The sequence below is a fragment of the Calidris pugnax genome, unplaced genomic scaffold, assembly GCF_001431845.1.
Source record: "Calidris pugnax isolate Ruff unplaced genomic scaffold, ASM143184v1 scaffold20, whole genome shotgun sequence".
NCBI lineage: Eukaryota > Metazoa > Chordata > Aves > Charadriiformes > Scolopacidae > Calidris > Calidris pugnax.
Genome location: NW_015094510.1, coordinates 23,989,930 through 24,008,931, shown reverse-complemented (window position 1 = coordinate 24,008,931; position 19,002 = coordinate 23,989,930). Strand labels below are relative to the sequence as shown.

Genomic DNA, 19,002 nt, shown 5'->3' with positions numbered 1-19,002 from the left:
GACAGGACTGGCATTCGGGAGTTTTCTTAAAACAATACCACATGGCTTATTTAGGATTCAGAGCTGTGGCACAGCTGGTAGTTTCAAATCCAGACTAAAAGAAAAGAATGCACAATTTGGCCATGTGCATTTTGAAGGAGGCAAGCCACTGAACTGAAAGGGGGCAGCCAGAAAAGCATCCATAACCCCCTTTGTACCAGGACACTCCAGACGTCCCTCTTCCCCAGGCTCCTTCCAGCTCTTAGGCACTTGGGTCTTGTGATCATTGACACTGTCTCCAGCTCACCCCAACGCTGCAAACCTCCCCATCACCTCTGCCAAGGCATCATGAGCTGTCAGTGGATAGAGCAACTCTCATTTTATGCTGCCCTCCTCCAGTGAAACCTATTATCTAACACTGAAAGTGCGAGAAAAGTCTTTATAAGGCCCTCAGCAAGTAATCCTCCCTTTCAGTTGCAGTCATTCAACCTGCAAATTGAAGCACACACCTACCACGCATTCTGTAAAACGTGAAAATAAAGTTCATATTTACGTTTTATATAAAGATAGTAGCATATATGGGTGGCAAATTCTAAAGGTATATTGTGATGGGGAGACTGTTATATAGCAAAACCAGTGCATTTAATGCTATTTTAAGAGCAGGTTCTTTCAATAGAGAAAAAGAACTAAAAGCTTTTACATTACATTACATTACATATTTTAGGAATAACAGGGAAGTAGCTGATTTATGCTCTCCCCTGATTAAGACAATGACAAACAAGAGCACCATGCAATTTAATCACAAAACTGGAAAGTAAAATGCTTTCCTTTGTTTTAAATTTATGAAATATGAAGAAGTAGTATCTAAAGACCCAAGACACAATCAAAGAATAAGTCGTGTATTTTTAAAAAGATACTAATTACTCTTAAGATCTCCATATTAAAAAGTGAGGAAATTAATGGCCATCATTTTTTTTTTCCTTAAGCTAGGGAAAATTCTTATATTAGCTTTTTTGCTGTCCAAATCTGCACTCAAGCAGGTCAATGAACTTAAAAGGAAAACCAGGGCTTTTTTCCTTAAAGGAAGCACATGAAATCACACAGTAGTTTATGTCAAAACATTTAATATTTTAAGCAACTATCTATGAATTTATAATTAAAAATAGCCATAAAAAGAGAACTGCATTAAAATGTTAAGAAAGCTCTAAAAATTAAATCAAATGAGAAAAGTGCTAAAATTTCTACAGTGCGTGTCAGAAGATGAAAAGGCAGCAAATTAGAAATTTCATAACATTCCAATTTTAAATAGTCCGGTGATAAATGAGCTAGAATGGCAAACATGCAGTGAGAGACAACCAAAATATAAAGTAACAGAGAACTCAGAACACCAAACAAAATTCAGATTAATTTAATATGAATGTATGTTAACCTACGTGGCTGTGGGTAGGAAATAGAAGCAAGCAGATTAACTTCATAAAAGGTTTTCTTCAACCAAATTCAGAAAGACAGTAGGCGAGAGAAGATTGTTTGAAAACTAACTCCCAAAGAAAATTTAATTAGTTCCCATTTATATCTAAAGTATCAGTCTGTATTGCTTCAAAACCTAAAATCTTTTCAAAATAAAAGCTTCCAATCATCAAAAAATTATAACGTTACCTGTACTAAACAACAAGGGGGGAAAGGTGGGGAGATTTCCAGACTAAATACATAAGGAATTTGTTACACAAAAAAATGTTGGTCTTACCACCATTATTAATTTACATCCCATATTTGCCTGCAACACAAAAGCATGCCCCTCATTTAGAAAACACCCAAGACCTTGCTCCAGTCTTCCCCTCCTCCCACCACCTACTGAACACCTATTTTTCTGCTTCTTCAGTACTCAGCTCTCCTGCTAACCCTGCCAACGGGCACTTCCCTTCTCCCTTCACTTTACACTCAGCACTGCCTCAGAAGCACAACACTTGTATCAAGAGGTGCAAGGGCTGCACTCTGTAATGAAACGCTTGTCAAGTCTCCCTCAAAACAATAGGAGAAAACTGTAATAAAGACCATCATTGTAATTTTGTATCTTAAACTGTCAGCCTGTAAGGGACAGTGAAACTCCTCTATCTCATTCAGGGGAATGTTACAGAGACCATAGAGCAGAGTTATTTTAACTCATGTTTTCAACTGGTTTATTACTTGCCTCCTTGTTTCTGTGTGAAGCACCTTAAGATGTGCACATTTAAGAAAAGTAAAAAACCAAATTTTATTTTTTTTCAGTTCATATTGTTCTTCTGTTCTAAATTCTGAGAAAGCAGATTATTTCCCTTCACAAAAATACTGCACACACCTCTTTTGCACACAGCTTTTTTTTTTTTTTTTTTAAATTCCCAAACAACACCCAAGCCTGTGTAGAAATATTAAAAAAAAAATAAAAAGAGACAATCAGGAAAGTTACAACAAAACCACCACACACTCACCAAGGCTTACAGCCTTATAGTTTACTCTTGCAATGCAACATACAACTGGGAAGAAACTTCGTTGCTGAACCCCATAGACCTACAAAAATTAACGAGAAGTCTAAAAGAACTAGATCTGCTTAGAACACCGTCCTTGTGCAGCATTAGGGCTCCTCCCAGCTCTGATGCACTGGCACCTCTGACAACTTTTATTTGTTGCAATGGGCCACCCAGTAAATAGGATTTCTCCAAAACACACATCCATTGCAAGAGACTGAATAACCAAACTTTCTGCTCCAGAAGACTGGTAAACTGCTGAAGACCTATCAGGGTAGCTCTTATGAGATTAAAAATGTTCATTGTTTCATTTTTATTGGATAAAATAATTGATTTAATTTGTGAAGCACATCGATTTGAATAGTTTGCATTACTGCACTGTAGAGGGAAGGAAGAATGACAAGCAGACTTGGGTGTTCTTGATTGTCCATGTGCATGGGACATCATACTAATAACATTTTCATCTTGTCACATATCTTAAATATTTCCTGTTGATTTAGTGAATGGTATTGTCCTTTCAAGAGAAAGCTGAATTTTCCATTTAGAGCTTTCACTGACGGAATCAAACATCCCATCAAACATCTGGTCTTCCATATGGTTCCCATAATTGCCCTTTCTTAATTATTCTTCTACCTCTCAAACTCTTCTTTCAGCACATCCTCTGAATAATCCATAGATTCCGCCACAAAGCTGGAGAGGAGATGAGACAGTGTTTCTGCCTTCTCTTCTTTTACACTACCTCTGGATAAACACTACATGTACAACTGACAGATCTCTCCTTCAGAATTGTCATCTTTATCTAAAATTCTGTCCTGCATTCCAGACATCTGAAATGGCTAGCTATCACACAGCTAGAAGAGAGCTATTGATTTCCACATTATCTCAATTTTTCCCATTACTCTGGACATGGTTAGAACAAACAAAATCGATAAACAAATTAGAAAAAAATAGCAGTAAATGTTGATGACCCTTTAAGAGCTTCACTTCTTGTAATTGATGTAAAACAATTACAGAAATCAATGCAGGCATAAATTGTGATTTCTATCACTTCTCAATCTAATAGAAGTCTTAGTTTATTATTTGATTATCTAATATTTCTTTTAATTATCTCTGTCCATCTTTCTGAATGGCTACTGGCCATAGTTTGCTAGTGAAGAGGTCACTACTTTTCCTGACAGATTTAAATTCTGCAAGGTCATTACACGTTTGTGGCATATCCAGACTGTGTTAGTAAATACAATCTGTAAAACAGATCTGAAACCCATCCATGCAACAATACAACTGAATATCCTTAGCCAGCCACTGTACCTGGAAAACACAGCACCAGTGTGCCATAGGTGTAATAAAATTCCATTTTGCTACTTGCTACAATTCAAAGATGTTTGGTTCATAAACCCTTATTGCTTTAATCTAAAAAAGGAACATTCCTGTACTACACAGAGAGTTAAGAGAGCTGAATCCCTCTGATGTGTATGGTTGAAGACAATGACTTAAAGACAGACCTACCCTCAAATTTCCTACTCCCTCTGGACTACAGAAAGCCAGAATTTGTTGACATTCATTATATATTAGGAAGATTGTCTTTAATTGAAACTTTTCTTAAGAGTACAAAAGATGTAAAACTTTTAGGTGTACTATACAATTTTACTGTTAAGTCTTAATGTAATACATCATGTATACAACTACAGTTATAACAGAGACACTGTATAGACTAAAGGACTGGTCTTTTCAATTTAATAAAATACATAAAATAGAACAGATACTATAAAAAATGTAAATAGAGGTTTTGATGACCTGAGCTTATTAATATTCTCATAATATACGTATTCGGCCCTATCAGATGTCAACAAAGAAAAACATTAGTGGAAAGTAATAACCCACTTCTAGACAAGTTTAATTATTGACAGAAAAGATTTTATATTCAACATTTCTTTCTCCAAATACACAGCAAGTAGGAGAGGTGAGCCAGAGTACTATTCTGGATATTCCAAAAGCTTGGGCCACTTCATACTGAATTATTTTTTTTCTAAACTTTATTTTCCATGTGTTCTGGGCTAATCTGAACAAGAAGCCTCATATATGACTTTAAAAAGTCAAAGTGGAAATATATTATATATATAGTATAATATATAATTATACTTACCCTCAGTTTAACATTTGAAATTAATCGTTAATTTAGGGAACTGGAATTTCTCTCTAATGCGTAATGTACAGGTTGATCTACATTAGTTTGTTTATTGTACGACTATTTGGGTCATTTTAATGAGAGCTTGTATTACATTACCCAGGAGGAAGATAAAGACTTAAGCTAAGGCACTGTTCAAAAAAATGCTAAAGCATTATTGAAAGACAAGGCCAAGACAACATAAGCTTTTTGCACATTGCCATAGTCTATAGTACAAGCTTTTAGAAGTGCCAGCCTCTTGAGAGAAAAGATGGGTGGGCTCATCAAACACTTAGATATCTGAGTGTTTAAGACTACTGTGAAGATCTTGCAAGTTTTCAAGTATTTCTTTTGAGTTTCTCTCCCTCTCTCTAGAAGCATTTAAATGCCAAAAACGGAGGATACATTCAAATCTATAAAAGGACAGTGAGGCAGCAATTGTATCAACCAGTATTTTAGGTACAAGCTAACCTTAACAGATTTTGTATATAGAAAACAAATATTGCAACAGTATTCATTCTATTTTTAAATATGAGCAGAGAGACAAATCCTCTCTTGACTTGGAAGAAATGAGGAAAACAGGTTATCCATCAATAGAATAACAGATTTGAGAAAATACAGCAACAGCTTTGACGGAAAAGCTAAGCTCTGCTACAGAACTAACAAGTATTAACAGTTAAACTACTGTATTTCCTCTTTTCAGAGAAACAACGTGTGATTTTGAAGATATTTCAACTTTCATGAGAAAGGAAAAGATCACCAATAGCATTTGAGATGCATGTAAATTAGCTTATCAGCAAGAGTGTTTACTGACTGCAGAGTGCATACTGGGATTGCAGACTCCTGAACCATGTCAGTACTATGAACCTAGAGGCAGAGACATATGTTATAGTAGCAGGACAACATTAGAAGTAATCAGTTTCATTAAGAAAAGCAAGATGACAGGTCTTATTAAATCAACTTGGTTTAAATATGTACTTTCTGAAGCCCAAATAAAGAAAATCATTTAATATTTAATTTCAGACAGAATAATGCAATTCTAACAAGATATACTTTTCACGGGTAATACCAGAAATTAAATTTAAATTATTCCTTAAAACTAATGATTGAATCGAATGATTCAGTATGTTTTTCCCAACATTGCCTTCCCCTTTGGGCTGAGTATTTTTTTTAAAATCTTAATACAAATATCAGAGGTGAAGACTTCATATCATCAACAGTCTTTCACAGATTTTTTTCTTTTATTATATTTATTTACTTATTATGAACTACAAGCTACATAAACAGCTTTTTTTAGACTTACACAATTTCATAGCAAGAAAGTGATTTAAAAATACCCTACAATTAGTAAAATGAAATAAAGTATTAAAAACATGGCCTGATTTCAGCAATTATTTCAGTAGCATATTTCAACAAATACAGTGAATATCAAAACACATTTCAAAAAGTATGTATATTCAGTGACTATATCTTTCAGCATTTTAATAATGCAGTCAGTTGCAGTCTGGCAATTTAACAAATCCACTCACAGCATTTCAAAGTAATGAAGTTGTGGACTGAAACTTACATTAACCAAACCAAAATAGTGCTCATTGACTGGAAATTGTTCCGGACCAATCTCTTTCTCCAAAGCTGAGGCATTGGCGCCCTAGAAAAATCAAAAGCAGTAAAATATTAGTGTTGCAACTACATACACAGTGAATTTAACTAGTTGAGGAAAAGAAGTAAAGTTTTTTTGGTAAGGACAAATGACTTGTCTCTGAAAATTCTGATATGAGTTAACTACAGTCATGGGTGGTAGCTCATACATGACAGGCATCTAAAACACAGTCACAACTATAAGTCTGGCCACAACAGACATCTGGAGTAAAGACCTGTTGCTCAAAAAACAGCTGTGTTTTATATCATTTGTACTGAGATACAGTAATGCTTTTCACATTATATTTCAATCCTGATTCTTACATTTGTATACTGTCCAGTTAGCTCAGTCAGATGTTTTTAATCACCAAACACTTGTTAATTTATTCTGATTTACCTACATGGGAAAAAAACCCAACAACCCTCCCCTCTTCCTCCCCCCAAAAAACAAACACCAAAACCAACCAACAAAACTCTGGTCACAACTATAGACCTTGCCAACACCAAACCAGTATCTTTGGCTCTGTCTCACTGAAGCTCTCTAGTCAGGTGGGAGGAAAACAAAAATAAATGATACTAAATAGTGAAAACAGATTAAACACCTTGCTGTCTCTACCCTGAAGGGTAGGTAGAAAGTGGCGTTTGTGACCCAGCTCAACAACCATACATGGCAAATTAACTAAACTCGTTTAGTTAGTTTGTTGCTTAATGCAAAGAAAAGCTTATAGGTAGGATAATATTAGCTGTGAATGCAGAAAAATTGGTCCTTTTGAGTTCTCTGTTGATTTGCACTCTCAAGATGTAGATTGCCCACAAAGTCATTTCACACAGGTCTTAGAGCAGACAACAAGTCTTCTGTGCCATAACATAATACTTAAGACACTTGTAATAAAGAACCTAACACTTTTACCACCAGAAAATTATTTCAACAAAATTTAAAATACCTTAGAGATATGATTTTCCAAATATGTTCTGTTCAAAACCATCTAAAAGTTATAAAATTTTCACATATTTTCATGCAATTACACTGTTTTGATGTTCTGTATTTATTATTTTCAGAGCAGATCATCTTTAGTAACAATTGCATTAATATACTATTGCAAAGCAGGTGATATAAGCCAAATGGTGAGCTCCTCTTAACAAGTGTGATTCTCATACTGTGCAGCACATTTCAGAAAAAGTTACGAAATGCAGATTGTTCGTAGGAAGCGAAGAGATTGGTTGTCTTTCTTACACTGAAAACATAAAATGTTCAAAGGGGTTTGTTAAATACCTTGAACTTTGTAATATCAAAAAACAGCACAGTGCAGCTAGTGTTGGAGTGCATTACAAATGCTGCAGCCTTTGCCCCATAGATCTGTTGGGTCTGAACCGCAAAAAGAAGTCAGAGAAGGTAACTTTGATTACTCGGTGGTTCCAACCGGTGATTGTTGACTGGACTGGTGCAATAAACAATGGGTTTCAAAGGAAATAGAGGTTTTTATTTTGAGAGAGAAAAACCTCTACTCTGGAACATTCAGAGAATAACCCCCCCTAGATTTCTATGAGCGCTTACACTGACTGCTTTTAAAGAAAAGCAAATGTACCCAACCCTACATCCCTTTTTCTGCGTACACTACCACTGACATATGTATATATGTCCTGTATCAAACTAATACGTGAGCATAAATATTCCAGTCTAAAGTCAGACCTAACTGAAGCTAAAATAGCACACAGGAAAGAATCTTAAATGTGACTCCTTCCCAAGAAGTTCTTTCTTTATACCAAAGATGTAACAAATAGCCCTGGACATTACAACAATAAAATTAAATCAAAATCACAAATTGCATTAAAAACAGCACACAGGATTTCACACATTAATTACAGATAGGGTGAAGGGAGATAGAATTAAAATTAGGACTGTTTCAAAATGTATAAAATTAAAATGAGACTCTATTACGTGGTATCTGCCATGATGCAATTGTGGTACTGCAGAGTTTAAGTGCAATTACACAGTCCAGTTTAGTAGTTCTCAACTTGGAAACACATGGTCAAAGGCCCATCAGGAGGTAAAAACTTTAACTAAATAGAGTAAAAGACACTCTAACTCCACACCTGAGACAGGACATATCCGCTCCAGTCACAACCCAGCCCCAGCTGCTTTTTCATCAGTCATATCCCCTGCAATTATCCAGTACGATAAAGCCTCTCCTTTAAGGGGGATTTGGCTGCAGGGCTTACTAGTTTAGAAGTCAAATTTTACTCAAATGGTGAAGAAAAGGGGTATAAAGCCTCATTTAAGATTAAAGCACTCCACAGCTTCTGAATATTTAGTTTTGCAGCCTTATTGAAATACACCCATGAGCTCTGGCAAGGTGGGTGTTATTTACAAAACTACAAAAAAAAGAAACTGTGGAGGCCTTTTTATCCTATTGTTAAATTCTCTGGTTTTTAAAAAATAAATTCAAGAGCAGGCTTTTAGGAAATTTTTTCTTTTTGCAGCTAGGGTGGAGTAGCTGTTATTCTACCTTTGAAAGGAAGAATATTATTGTACGAACTCCGATGTTTCTAGTTTTACAGAACACTGTATTTAGTTTCTAGCACAATAAAGATCCTGACTTGGTAATAAGAGAGACCTGCTAAGATACTCCAATATTGTTATAGTTTTCTGGTTATTCAAGGCTGTTTCATTCAAGGCTTGGACTTTCATATGATTTCAAAGCAGGGTATTACCTATATTTGAATGCAGTTGTTTATGAATGTTTTATTACTACAAGCCAGCATGGATGTTTTACACCAAAATAAAAACCCTCAAGCTACTTAGGCTTCCCTCTATAGCTCTCTTTTTGTCTGTCATTACGGGTGTTACTCCTCCCCCCAAAGCAGTCATTTATACTGTGCACAGCATGTTGGTTGCAGAGAATGAAAACACAGTATGCAGCAGAGGCTTGAAAGAGTATGTTAAAATGCATGTTCACATCTGACCTGTAAAAGCTATTTTAAAACCTAACTATCCCTCACTATAAAATGTTTCCCATTCAGCATTAAAGTACACAGTCCCAACTGATTCTCCAATTATGAAAATACAGAGGGGAAGCACTGCAACACCACCAATTATCATGGTACCATATGATCTGGACAAGAAGACAGCAGAGGTTGAAGGCAGAAGTGCAGTCTCTTTCCATCAGTCTAGATGGACTTACTGGACTCGGAATCTAGACTTGGGAGGTGTCAGTCTGTGATGTATCCTACAGAGTATAGAATTTCTTCCTCAGCCACTGAACTGGGATGCGGGAAAATCCCAAAACTGACATCTCTTTTGGGGGGCTGTCTGAACAACACATAAAATAGATGCTCGGTCCCTGCACAGCGAATTGGTTTGGACGTTGTGCAGGGGACAGAAAGGAACATCATCTCCTTTGGTCAGTATACCCACCTCCAGTTCCCCCACCCTTTTTAGCAGGAGCGCGTAAGGTCATTACCCAAAAATGGGAAGGAACAGAGGCACAACAGAAGTACAAAAAAGGTAGTATTACAATAGTAATAGCATTTACCAGTTTTTGCATCATATTAGTATAAAACCTATATATCACCAAACATTGCCTTACATTACCCCCCTTCCAGCACAGAGATAATTATACAGGCATACAGAACACCTGTTTGTCATAGTTAACACAATATAGAATTGTAAAGTAGAAAGTTCAGTAACTAATGTGTGCATACAAGAAAACACTATGAAATCAAGACTTGCTTCACTTTTATTTGTTATTGAAAATGATCCTGAAAACAGTTACAGTATCAATGATTATACAAGAGTGTTCTCTCACATAATAAAACTCAGGTGTAAAGCTGAACTGCTGTACACTTCATTGCATGTGTAACTTCAAACTGATGCAAGATAAGTTATGAGTAATCTCAGTTTAGCCATGTTCAAATCAGTGGAATATTTATTGCTTTTCTCCCGCATCAAGTTCAAGAAAAAGGCTATATTACTGGATTTATCAAAGATCTCCTTAGATGCTAATTTCTTAATGAAGGGTGAAGAATCTGTGTTTACCATGGAAGGCCTTTAATTAAGTTTCTCAAATTTTATTTTCAAAATACCTTGAGGTTTCTATAAATTAACACATTTAACATTAACCAAATGAGTGTTTTATTTCAGTTTACTGGAATCAAAGCACAGAAAACACAGCGGGAGAGGGAAGTATAGTATCTTTTAATTAAGTACAGTTGAATTTTCCAGATTTTCAAGTTTTACAGATATACATTCTCTCAAAGTTCTAAAATAAACTGAAAAAAACCCTGACATTGTACATTTCAATGGAAAATAAAAAATAAATAAAAATCCAGACTTATGACCGGGATTTTTGTTTGTTCGTTTAGTTTTTCACTTGCTAAAGCAATAATATGGTTAAATGCCATTTCCAGTTTTATTATTGCCTTTTCTCACTGCCTCAGAGATCACACAATTGTGGTGCTATGTTAAACTAGTACTCCTGAGACACACTAACAGCTAACATATGGAAAACTAATTGGAGACAATCTGTAAAGCTGTTGGTGCTTACGATCTCACATACACACTTTGGGTTTCAGAGGGGTTTTGCCAGATTAGTTCTAGGCTGGCTCTGTGACTGAACACCCAGCTGCAGCTGAACTACACTGCATGATTTTGTTTCCTCCAAAAGGAATCTAATTTGTGCGCTCTAAGACCACTCCAAGATGCAAACCAAAGTACGGTAAATTGGGATGCCTGGGAGAATCGCTTCAGAATTGCACACACCTTACCTGAACTGAAACACTAACGAAAACGCACTCAGCATTTGCCAAATTTAAAAAAAAAGCCATCCTGTATTAAAAATACTGTCTGAAAACATGTCAGCAAGTGGACAAACAACTGCTGTTTTAAAGTGTCCTACCTTGTTGTTATCATCCAACCCAGCAGGCAGCATTTCTCTTACAAAGACTTGATTCATAAATAGCTGAATGTGCTTTGAAGATTACACTGGTGTTAGTCTTACTGGAATGGAGTACGGGGGGGGGGGGGGATCTACCCCTTTCTATGATAAATATCAGTTGATTACTTGGTGGGTCATCTCTCCAGTAGTTTGCTGTATCAGCTTTATCCTCTAGCTTTACTGACTTGTAAATTTTCTGACCAAAATCAAAAATTTCACATTTAAAAGAAATCTGTCTCAAAACTTACATTGGTTGTCAATATTCTGAAGATCCATTTCTCCCTTCACATATGTACTATGCTAGCTCCTTCCCTGCAATGTTCTCTACCTCCCTCAAGAAGCCAGGAAAAATAAAGATAAAAGGTGACTCACATAACTAAACCATGTTGCATAGACATATGTAAACCTAATTTTTAAAACATGACCTTGGCTACAGGTAAGTGAACATCAACAACAAAAAGCCCCACAAAACAGAACTTCTATTCTTCCTAGTGTCAGAAAGACATTACAAGTAAAAGGGAAACTCAGTAACTGGGAATAGCAATGTTTTCCTGAACAAGAATAAAACATTACAAGTGTAAAATTAATTTAAATATTTATAATTTGAAAAAATAAATGTTGCTACAGAAGCACTCCTTTTCTAGTACTTTCACTTTTTTTTTTTTTTTTTTTTTTTTTTTTTTTTTTTAAAAGATTCTTCCTTGGCTGTGCCACTAGTGAAGGTATACAATGCCATAGCCTACATTTTTTTTTTTTTTTTTTTTTTTTTGCTATGTATTAAAAGATTCTTCCTTGGCTGTGCCACTAGTGAAGGTATACAATGCCATAGCCTACACCAACTAATTCACTGTGACGGATGGAATCTCCTGTTAAAGAAGAAATACATAATTCTACTCTTCCAGTTATGTTCTACCAGAATATGTGAATTCATATTTGTCCATGTATTTATATGAATCAGGACTAAGAGCAAACAGAATAGCTATATTAAATTAGTTTACATCTGTTGTTACAACTGCTAACCAAATTGGAAAGGCATTTCTTTTGATACTGTTTCTAGCCCAGGAAGCAGAAGTGAAATATGCTGAGTGGGATTCAATAATTTTTGTTGTTCATTTATTTGCAAAAGAACATGCATTAGTAATACACAATTTATAACCTAACTATGAAATATTTTAACAGTTTCAGTTCATATTTTTCAAATATTGTTATTTTCTTAACTAATTAGTTTAAGACACGATCCTGTATATTCTAATCATGTGCTGCTAAGAGAAACGGTTTTTACCAAGTATAAAGCAAAAACATCTCTGCCCGGGCAAGGAGAATGATAGCATAGCCCAAAACTACCTTCTCTTCACATTTGGCATGTCTACCACACCCATCTTTTGACCCCCACTGAGCAAACACAACATATTTTCCTTCACAGCAACTAGATAATAGTCATACTTCCTTCTGTTTCGAATACTGAAGTCAAAGATAAGTTACATATGAAGCTGAGACTCAGATAAATAGGGCTGTGGGCTTGGCTCTTTCGTAGAAAACACGAAAAGTGATGCTTCTTTCCCAATTCTTGCCAGTCTTGAGCTGGACTTCATCTACTATCTGCCTTAACACAAAATTATATCATATTGCTAAAAACTAAAATATTGCAAACAAGATAAATTTTATTTATACTGAATAATTCCAGGAAAATCCTGGAGTAACGCTGTTTATGATATCAGGTGCCTTTTCTTCAATTTCCTCTGATGAGATGGATTTTCAATAGCATCAGTGCAACATATCTCATAATGACACTTATTAAGTGGGGTCACAAAAGAAAACTATTACCTTCAAAGACTTTCAGTTAAAGGTTGAATTACAGTAGCAGACAAGATAGGAAGTCTGTGAGATGTACTTAAAAGAGGATCTGATGGTGATCTTAGCAATTTTTCACTGCCTAAAAAGTACAGCTATAAACATTATATTCATCTTTTAGAAAAATCAGAGTTACCTAATTACCCAAAATGCATAGGGAGAAGAAAAAAAGAAGACATTTGCTCAATCTCTTTTGTTAATAAACTGCACACTGCAGTGTGTTTCACATGCTTTTTTAACCCACATAATTCCGGTTTCATAAAAAGAAGTGTGTTGCTTTTATAATTTCCCATTTTCATGGAATTATAAAAAGAATTTGAGTTTATGAAAAATGGTAAAAATGCTTTCCCATTCTGGTCAACTTATGTTAATACACCACTCTGGTTCTATGCTACAAAAAGATCTAGATTTTTTTTTTTTCCCTCAACTGGAAGATCAGATAAACCTTACTGAAAGAAATAATTTGTTAAAAGCATTTAGCTTTAGCAAACTTCCTAAGCTAGGAAAACAAAAGTTACCCTCTATACAGGGCTTTTATACACCTCTTTCTTTCAATAAATTTGAAAGAGAAAAGTAGACAATATCAATTAATGGACAGACATCCTTTTACAGCCTTTTTTTTTTTTTTTACAGAATCATTCTTAGAATATTTAATGCAAATTAGTAGCTTCAGTAGTTTAAAAAGTAAGTACAAAGCCTATATAAATGACCGACCTAAATATTCAAGATTTTCTAGTAATAGGATGTTATTTTCACTGACACAGCTAAAAATTCTGCCTGCAAGACAAGAGTCCAAGTTTGTATTTCGCTGTTTCTTTGTGCTTAGAACCCAAAAGATGAATATATATCTACATACAGGTATAAAGAAAAAGGCACATTTATATAATTGAAATTATCCAACTAAGTTGGATATGCCAACTAAATAATTCTCTGTGCTGGTATAAATATTGCTTTACAGCTACACAACTTGCAGGAATTTTTTTCTTTGCGTCTCATATTTCACATTTGTTTTCTATTAATTTAAATTCCTATTTTGATGTAAATTTAAACCAAATTTGTCTAAACTAATTAGTATACTAAGCAGTGTCTCAAACCTACTATTTTAAAGAGCAAATGTACATACTCATCTTTTATTACCATATTGTAGCATGTTAGAATGATTATGACAAATGCCACATCATGCTTGAGTCCTAGTGCCATATTCATCATGAAATATTCTCACGGTAGGAACTCCAAAAGATGAGTGAGCCTCCCTACTGTGGTTTAAGCTCTCACCCCAACAGTCTAACACATACTTCTCCAAAATTTCATGTGCTTGCGACAGAATCACCACAACAGAACACGTGCCTGAACACTCCAGTCCACTGATCAAGGCGGATTCAGGTCATGGTGCCAGAGTGAAATGCAGTGGCTGAGACACACCACATGTTCCTTCTTGCCAACACTGCTACATAAGCAAGTCAGACAGCTGGGTAAAGAAATACCACAACACTGCTGTATTCTCTGTTACTTTAGTCCTCTCCTCCTCTGCTTTTTTTTTTTTTTCCCCTATCGCCTCCTCACTTTGAAGCTATGTTTTTCCACAACTTTTTTTCCCTTGCAGTAACTTTCAATTCTCACTTCTTCCAGCATGAGTCTTCTGTACACTTTCCTGTGGAATCTGTTAACCTGATGGTCAATTAATGTTTAAGTATTATAATTCGTGCTTCAGAGGAGACAGTACAATTAGAAGGTATGGGAGTGTGTACATCATAGCCATTTCTGGCTGACTGCAAACACTGGCAAACATCAATTTACATTAAGCGCAGATTTCACAATCAGGTTTGAAAACCCTATTGTAAGCAAGTAATTCCTTAAGCAGTAACGAAGTCCGTACATGTATACTTATTCACAGTTAGTTATAAAATTTTCCTGCAATTAAATGTTTTTATAAAGCCTCTCTGCTACAACATCCAAGGTAGGTGCACTGCATTCTTCCCTCAGCTGGGCACTTCCACAGTCTGTTTCCTCTAAGCCACCTCTTTTTTTTTCCCCACAGGTTTGCTTGAATTTAAGTACCTCCAAGACCTCTTCACCTTTGTCAAACGTGACTGAAACAGGCAAAACGGTACTGGAGACAGTACCCTTAGACAGGAGACAGGCAGGAAAAGGACAACAGCCAGCCATTCAGCACGATTCCACAATCCACAAGGACTCTTACTCCTTTCAAAAACAAACAAAAATTTGGATTGTAAAATATGCACTGACATCTCATGCAGAGCACACTGTTACATCACACAATCCTACAAACTGAGTATTTGATGCCAGTGCTGGGGAGCTGAATGGGTCACTTAAGATGTTCAGTGACACTGACCCTGTACATAAGATGTTAAACTAGCAGATAGAGAAGGGAACACGTAGGCAAATACCTGAAACATGAAGAAAAGATTTTCATGTCTAATGTTACAGCTTCTATATTAGCATTGTTTTTAAAGTTCATTAAACTTTTCCAGGTTGTGCTAACATAATCAACCAGTTTCTAGAAGAAACACTGAAAAACAAGTACTAGCACCACTACAACTTCCTTCTGTATGTCTGAGACCAACGTCTTAGGAGCTTTTTGTAGCTCTTATGCTACAAAGATAATTTCTATCTTCTCCTTCAGCTACTGTAAGGCTCAATATCTTTCAACTGCTGGCAAGTGTTTGCTGGATTCTACACAACAGAAGCAAAAGTCAGAAGTACTAGATTCAATCTTTCTTTTATGGTGAGTATAGCTTTGGGCACATCTTCATTGCAGTTAGTACAGGTTACTTGACCACTTCTCAGCCATGCATAAAAACCCATGTAATTCAGTCAACTAAGACTTTGACTGCAGTTTAATGCATGGATGAGGGCAACAGACCAAGTTCTACTTTTACTGCAAAGACATTAAAAAGAAAAAAAAAGACCACACACTTTTAACCTCAGCCATTTTGCAACAAGAACAGTGGCTAAACCACTCAAGGGGAAAGGTATTTTCCAGTGCTTTTCCACAATCTCCAGCCATGTAATTATGACTACAGCATGAGGAACCATGGGACCAGTGATGTAGAGCAAAGAAGTCCAAAAAAGTTCAAAGGGATGCAGTACTAGGAGAGAGTACTACAGGAAGAGCTCTGCCATCACTATTATGAACACTGGATCAATGAACTAATAAAGTATATAAAAGAGCCAACCCTTTGTAGACAGAAGGTGCTCTCATAAGATCATCGCAAAAGGCATTGTGGCTAACAAACTAAAAATAGTAGATATCACTCCTCAGTGTACCCACACTACCTGCCAGTAGTGTAAAACGTAGTATATTGCTAATATTCAGAGCTTGAACAACAAGGATAAGATGCATAAAATATAAGTGAGTCAGCAGAAGCAAAACTTTAATTTGGATATAAAAAAGGAAATAATAAAACGTAGGACTGTGATGGAAGAGTTTTTTTCAATATAGTTCCAGACTCCTGTTACAGATTGTAAGTGGATATGGTTGTTAGGTTTCTGTAGGTACAAACTGCCTCTTGACAAAAATTGCCTATTACTGGTTTTGTACTAACCAAACTCAAGAAAAGAAAAAACAGTCTGAGAGTTATTGTAAGAGGCATGGGGAAAGGCAAGAAAAACTTGTAAGAATTTTTAGGAAGTTGTCTGGCAGTTTATCAAACCGTGGGTTGACACAAAGAAGAATTGCCAGAAAAAAAAATATATATATGTTATTACTCACCAATTATATTCATTTTGGGTATTTGGTTCGGGTTTTTTTTTTTTGCAAAATGTATGCTTAAACATGAGTATATGACTCTTGTTAAAATTAAGAAGACCTGCCTGACCATAATCACATTGTTCTGAACAACTCCACAGTAACTACCAACTGCTTCTTCACACCATCTTTGCTGAAATATTTTTAAGCACAATCTTACATTATCTGCTCAGAGTTGAAAACACTCTCACAGCAGGTATCCTATGCTAGCTGTCCCATCTCACAGCTCATGCACCAGAAAAACCTTATGCCTAGAGTTTACCCACCTCAGTGCACACAATTATGATTGGACAGATAATACCTAATTGCCATAATAATTTCAGCTTCATGGATATAGACACTTTAGTTAATCATAATAAGATTTTTAGTTGAAAAAATGGGTTTGGGATTGACCTCAACGTTAATGACACAATGTAGTCTCTGAAAATCATACATACAGAATGATGTTAAACTTGCTGCTTGGCCAGTCCAGACCTACAACTTCTATGCTGTCCAGAAGCAGAAAAGTGAGATCCCATACTGGACCTAAATCAAGAGGCCAGCACTGACACAAAGGCCAGTAGTGAACCATAGGTGAAAACACATTAGCTAGAATTGCAATAAAATGAGATCGTCCAAGGTCAAGGATCAATCTTATTGACTCCTCAACAGCCTAACCTAAAATCTAACTACCTCAGAGAACAACAGCTCCTGAAGTACATGGTGTATGACATTTTGCCATATAAACATCTTGTTATACAGCTCATGAGTTCAAGAAGTCAGACTATCCAAGTCAAAACGAAAAGCTGTGATCTCCCATATCTGAAGAAAACATTACTCCAGCTGATCAACAACCACCTGAGCAATCTCACCCAATGAGCTTACAGACAGTCACTCAAAATTCTCATGGGCCACCTCTGAAATGTCTGTTTGAGACGTTAAAGCCCCTTCGCAGCAAGATTTACGAAAACCATAAATCATTTTCCAATAATATAAAATGTAAGCATTTCCCACTGCTTGATATTTTATGTTATAATCCCAATGCAGCAAATTAACAAACTAGATGAGAGAGCGCATTTTTCCCTTTAACCATCTCTTCCCAAGATTTGGGAGCAGAAACTTTCATTTGGCCACAGAATAGGTAGAAAAGAGCACAAATGCAAGATCTTCAGCTATGAACCATCAACACATCTCTTCCACGACAAGTAGTAGCTTCTACTGACTAAGGGGTATTTCCTTCCTTAAATTCAGCATTCCTCCATCAGTGGATCTACTGAGCTACCCACCCCTCTCCAAAAGACCCCAAGGGAGCCTTATCACATCTGTGTATCTGCTCATAGCTCTAATTTATGGAGAGAGAGAGTAATGAAAAAGCAATCACTGGGAGAAGGCGCCTATCAGGACCCGGATCGATGCAAACAAGTCGAATTACATGCCAACGGGTGGAACGTGCTTGGCTGACCCGATCACGCGGGATGCCAGCACTTTTCCGGGTAACCAGAGGAGCACCCGCCTGCTAATAGGCAAGGCAATTACATGAGTAAAGTACTCGGAGAGCTGGGGACAATTCCGAAGTGGATCGGGAGGAGGAGGAGGAGGAGGGCGCTTCTAGAAACCCTGCCCTAAAAACACACCTGCACTAAAGCAACCCCGATCGGGAGGCAGTGTCCTAATGCTCTACCTCCCAGCTTTCGGCACGCTTCGGGGGGACGCCGCGCTCCAACCCCACGCACTTTTATCACCTCCACAGCCGGGATGCACCCCCTCCCTCCCCCAGACCAACCCAATCCTATCCAGCGCCTGCAGCACGGCTGAGTCTCCCAAAGCCGATTAACCCCGCTCCGCTGCCGATCCCCGCCCACGGCCGCGCTCCCGCTCCCCAGCCGGGGACGCCTCCCCGCCGCCCCCCGCCGCGCAAACCCAGCCTTTCGCCCGCCGCCCCCGGGGAGCCGGCCGGGCAAGGAGAGAGCCGCCCCGGCTCCTGGCTCACTCACCATGGTACAGATGGAGGCGATTTTGGAGACTGTCATTAGGATTTCCATCCGCCCAGCGCCATCTTCCGCCCAATCACAGCGCCGAGCCGAGGGGAGCCGGGCAGGGCCGGGCGGGAGTAGGAGGGGAAGGGAAGGGAGAGGACGGCAGGCCAGGGGGGCGGCACTCGGCGCCCCCGCCAGCGCCCGCCGCCGG

The 19,002-nt window shown here is 37.2% G+C and overlaps 1 protein-coding gene across 1 annotated transcript in view; it reads right to left on the bottom strand.

The window, feature by feature from the left end:
• Positions 1-18,996, bottom strand: part of USP12 (ubiquitin specific peptidase 12) — a 39,274-nt gene extending 20,278 nt beyond the window's left edge. The window contains exons 1-2 of the mRNA XM_014966097.1: positions 18,810-18,996; positions 6,212-6,292 (exon numbers count right to left, since the gene is read on the bottom strand). Of these exons, the coding sequence (XP_014821583.1) occupies positions 6,212-6,292; positions 18,810-18,857 (129 nt within the window). The 5' untranslated portion in view covers positions 18,858-18,996. The remainder of the gene's footprint in view (positions 1-6,211; positions 6,293-18,809) is intronic.
• Between the last annotated feature and the right edge of the window lie 6 nt (positions 18,997-19,002).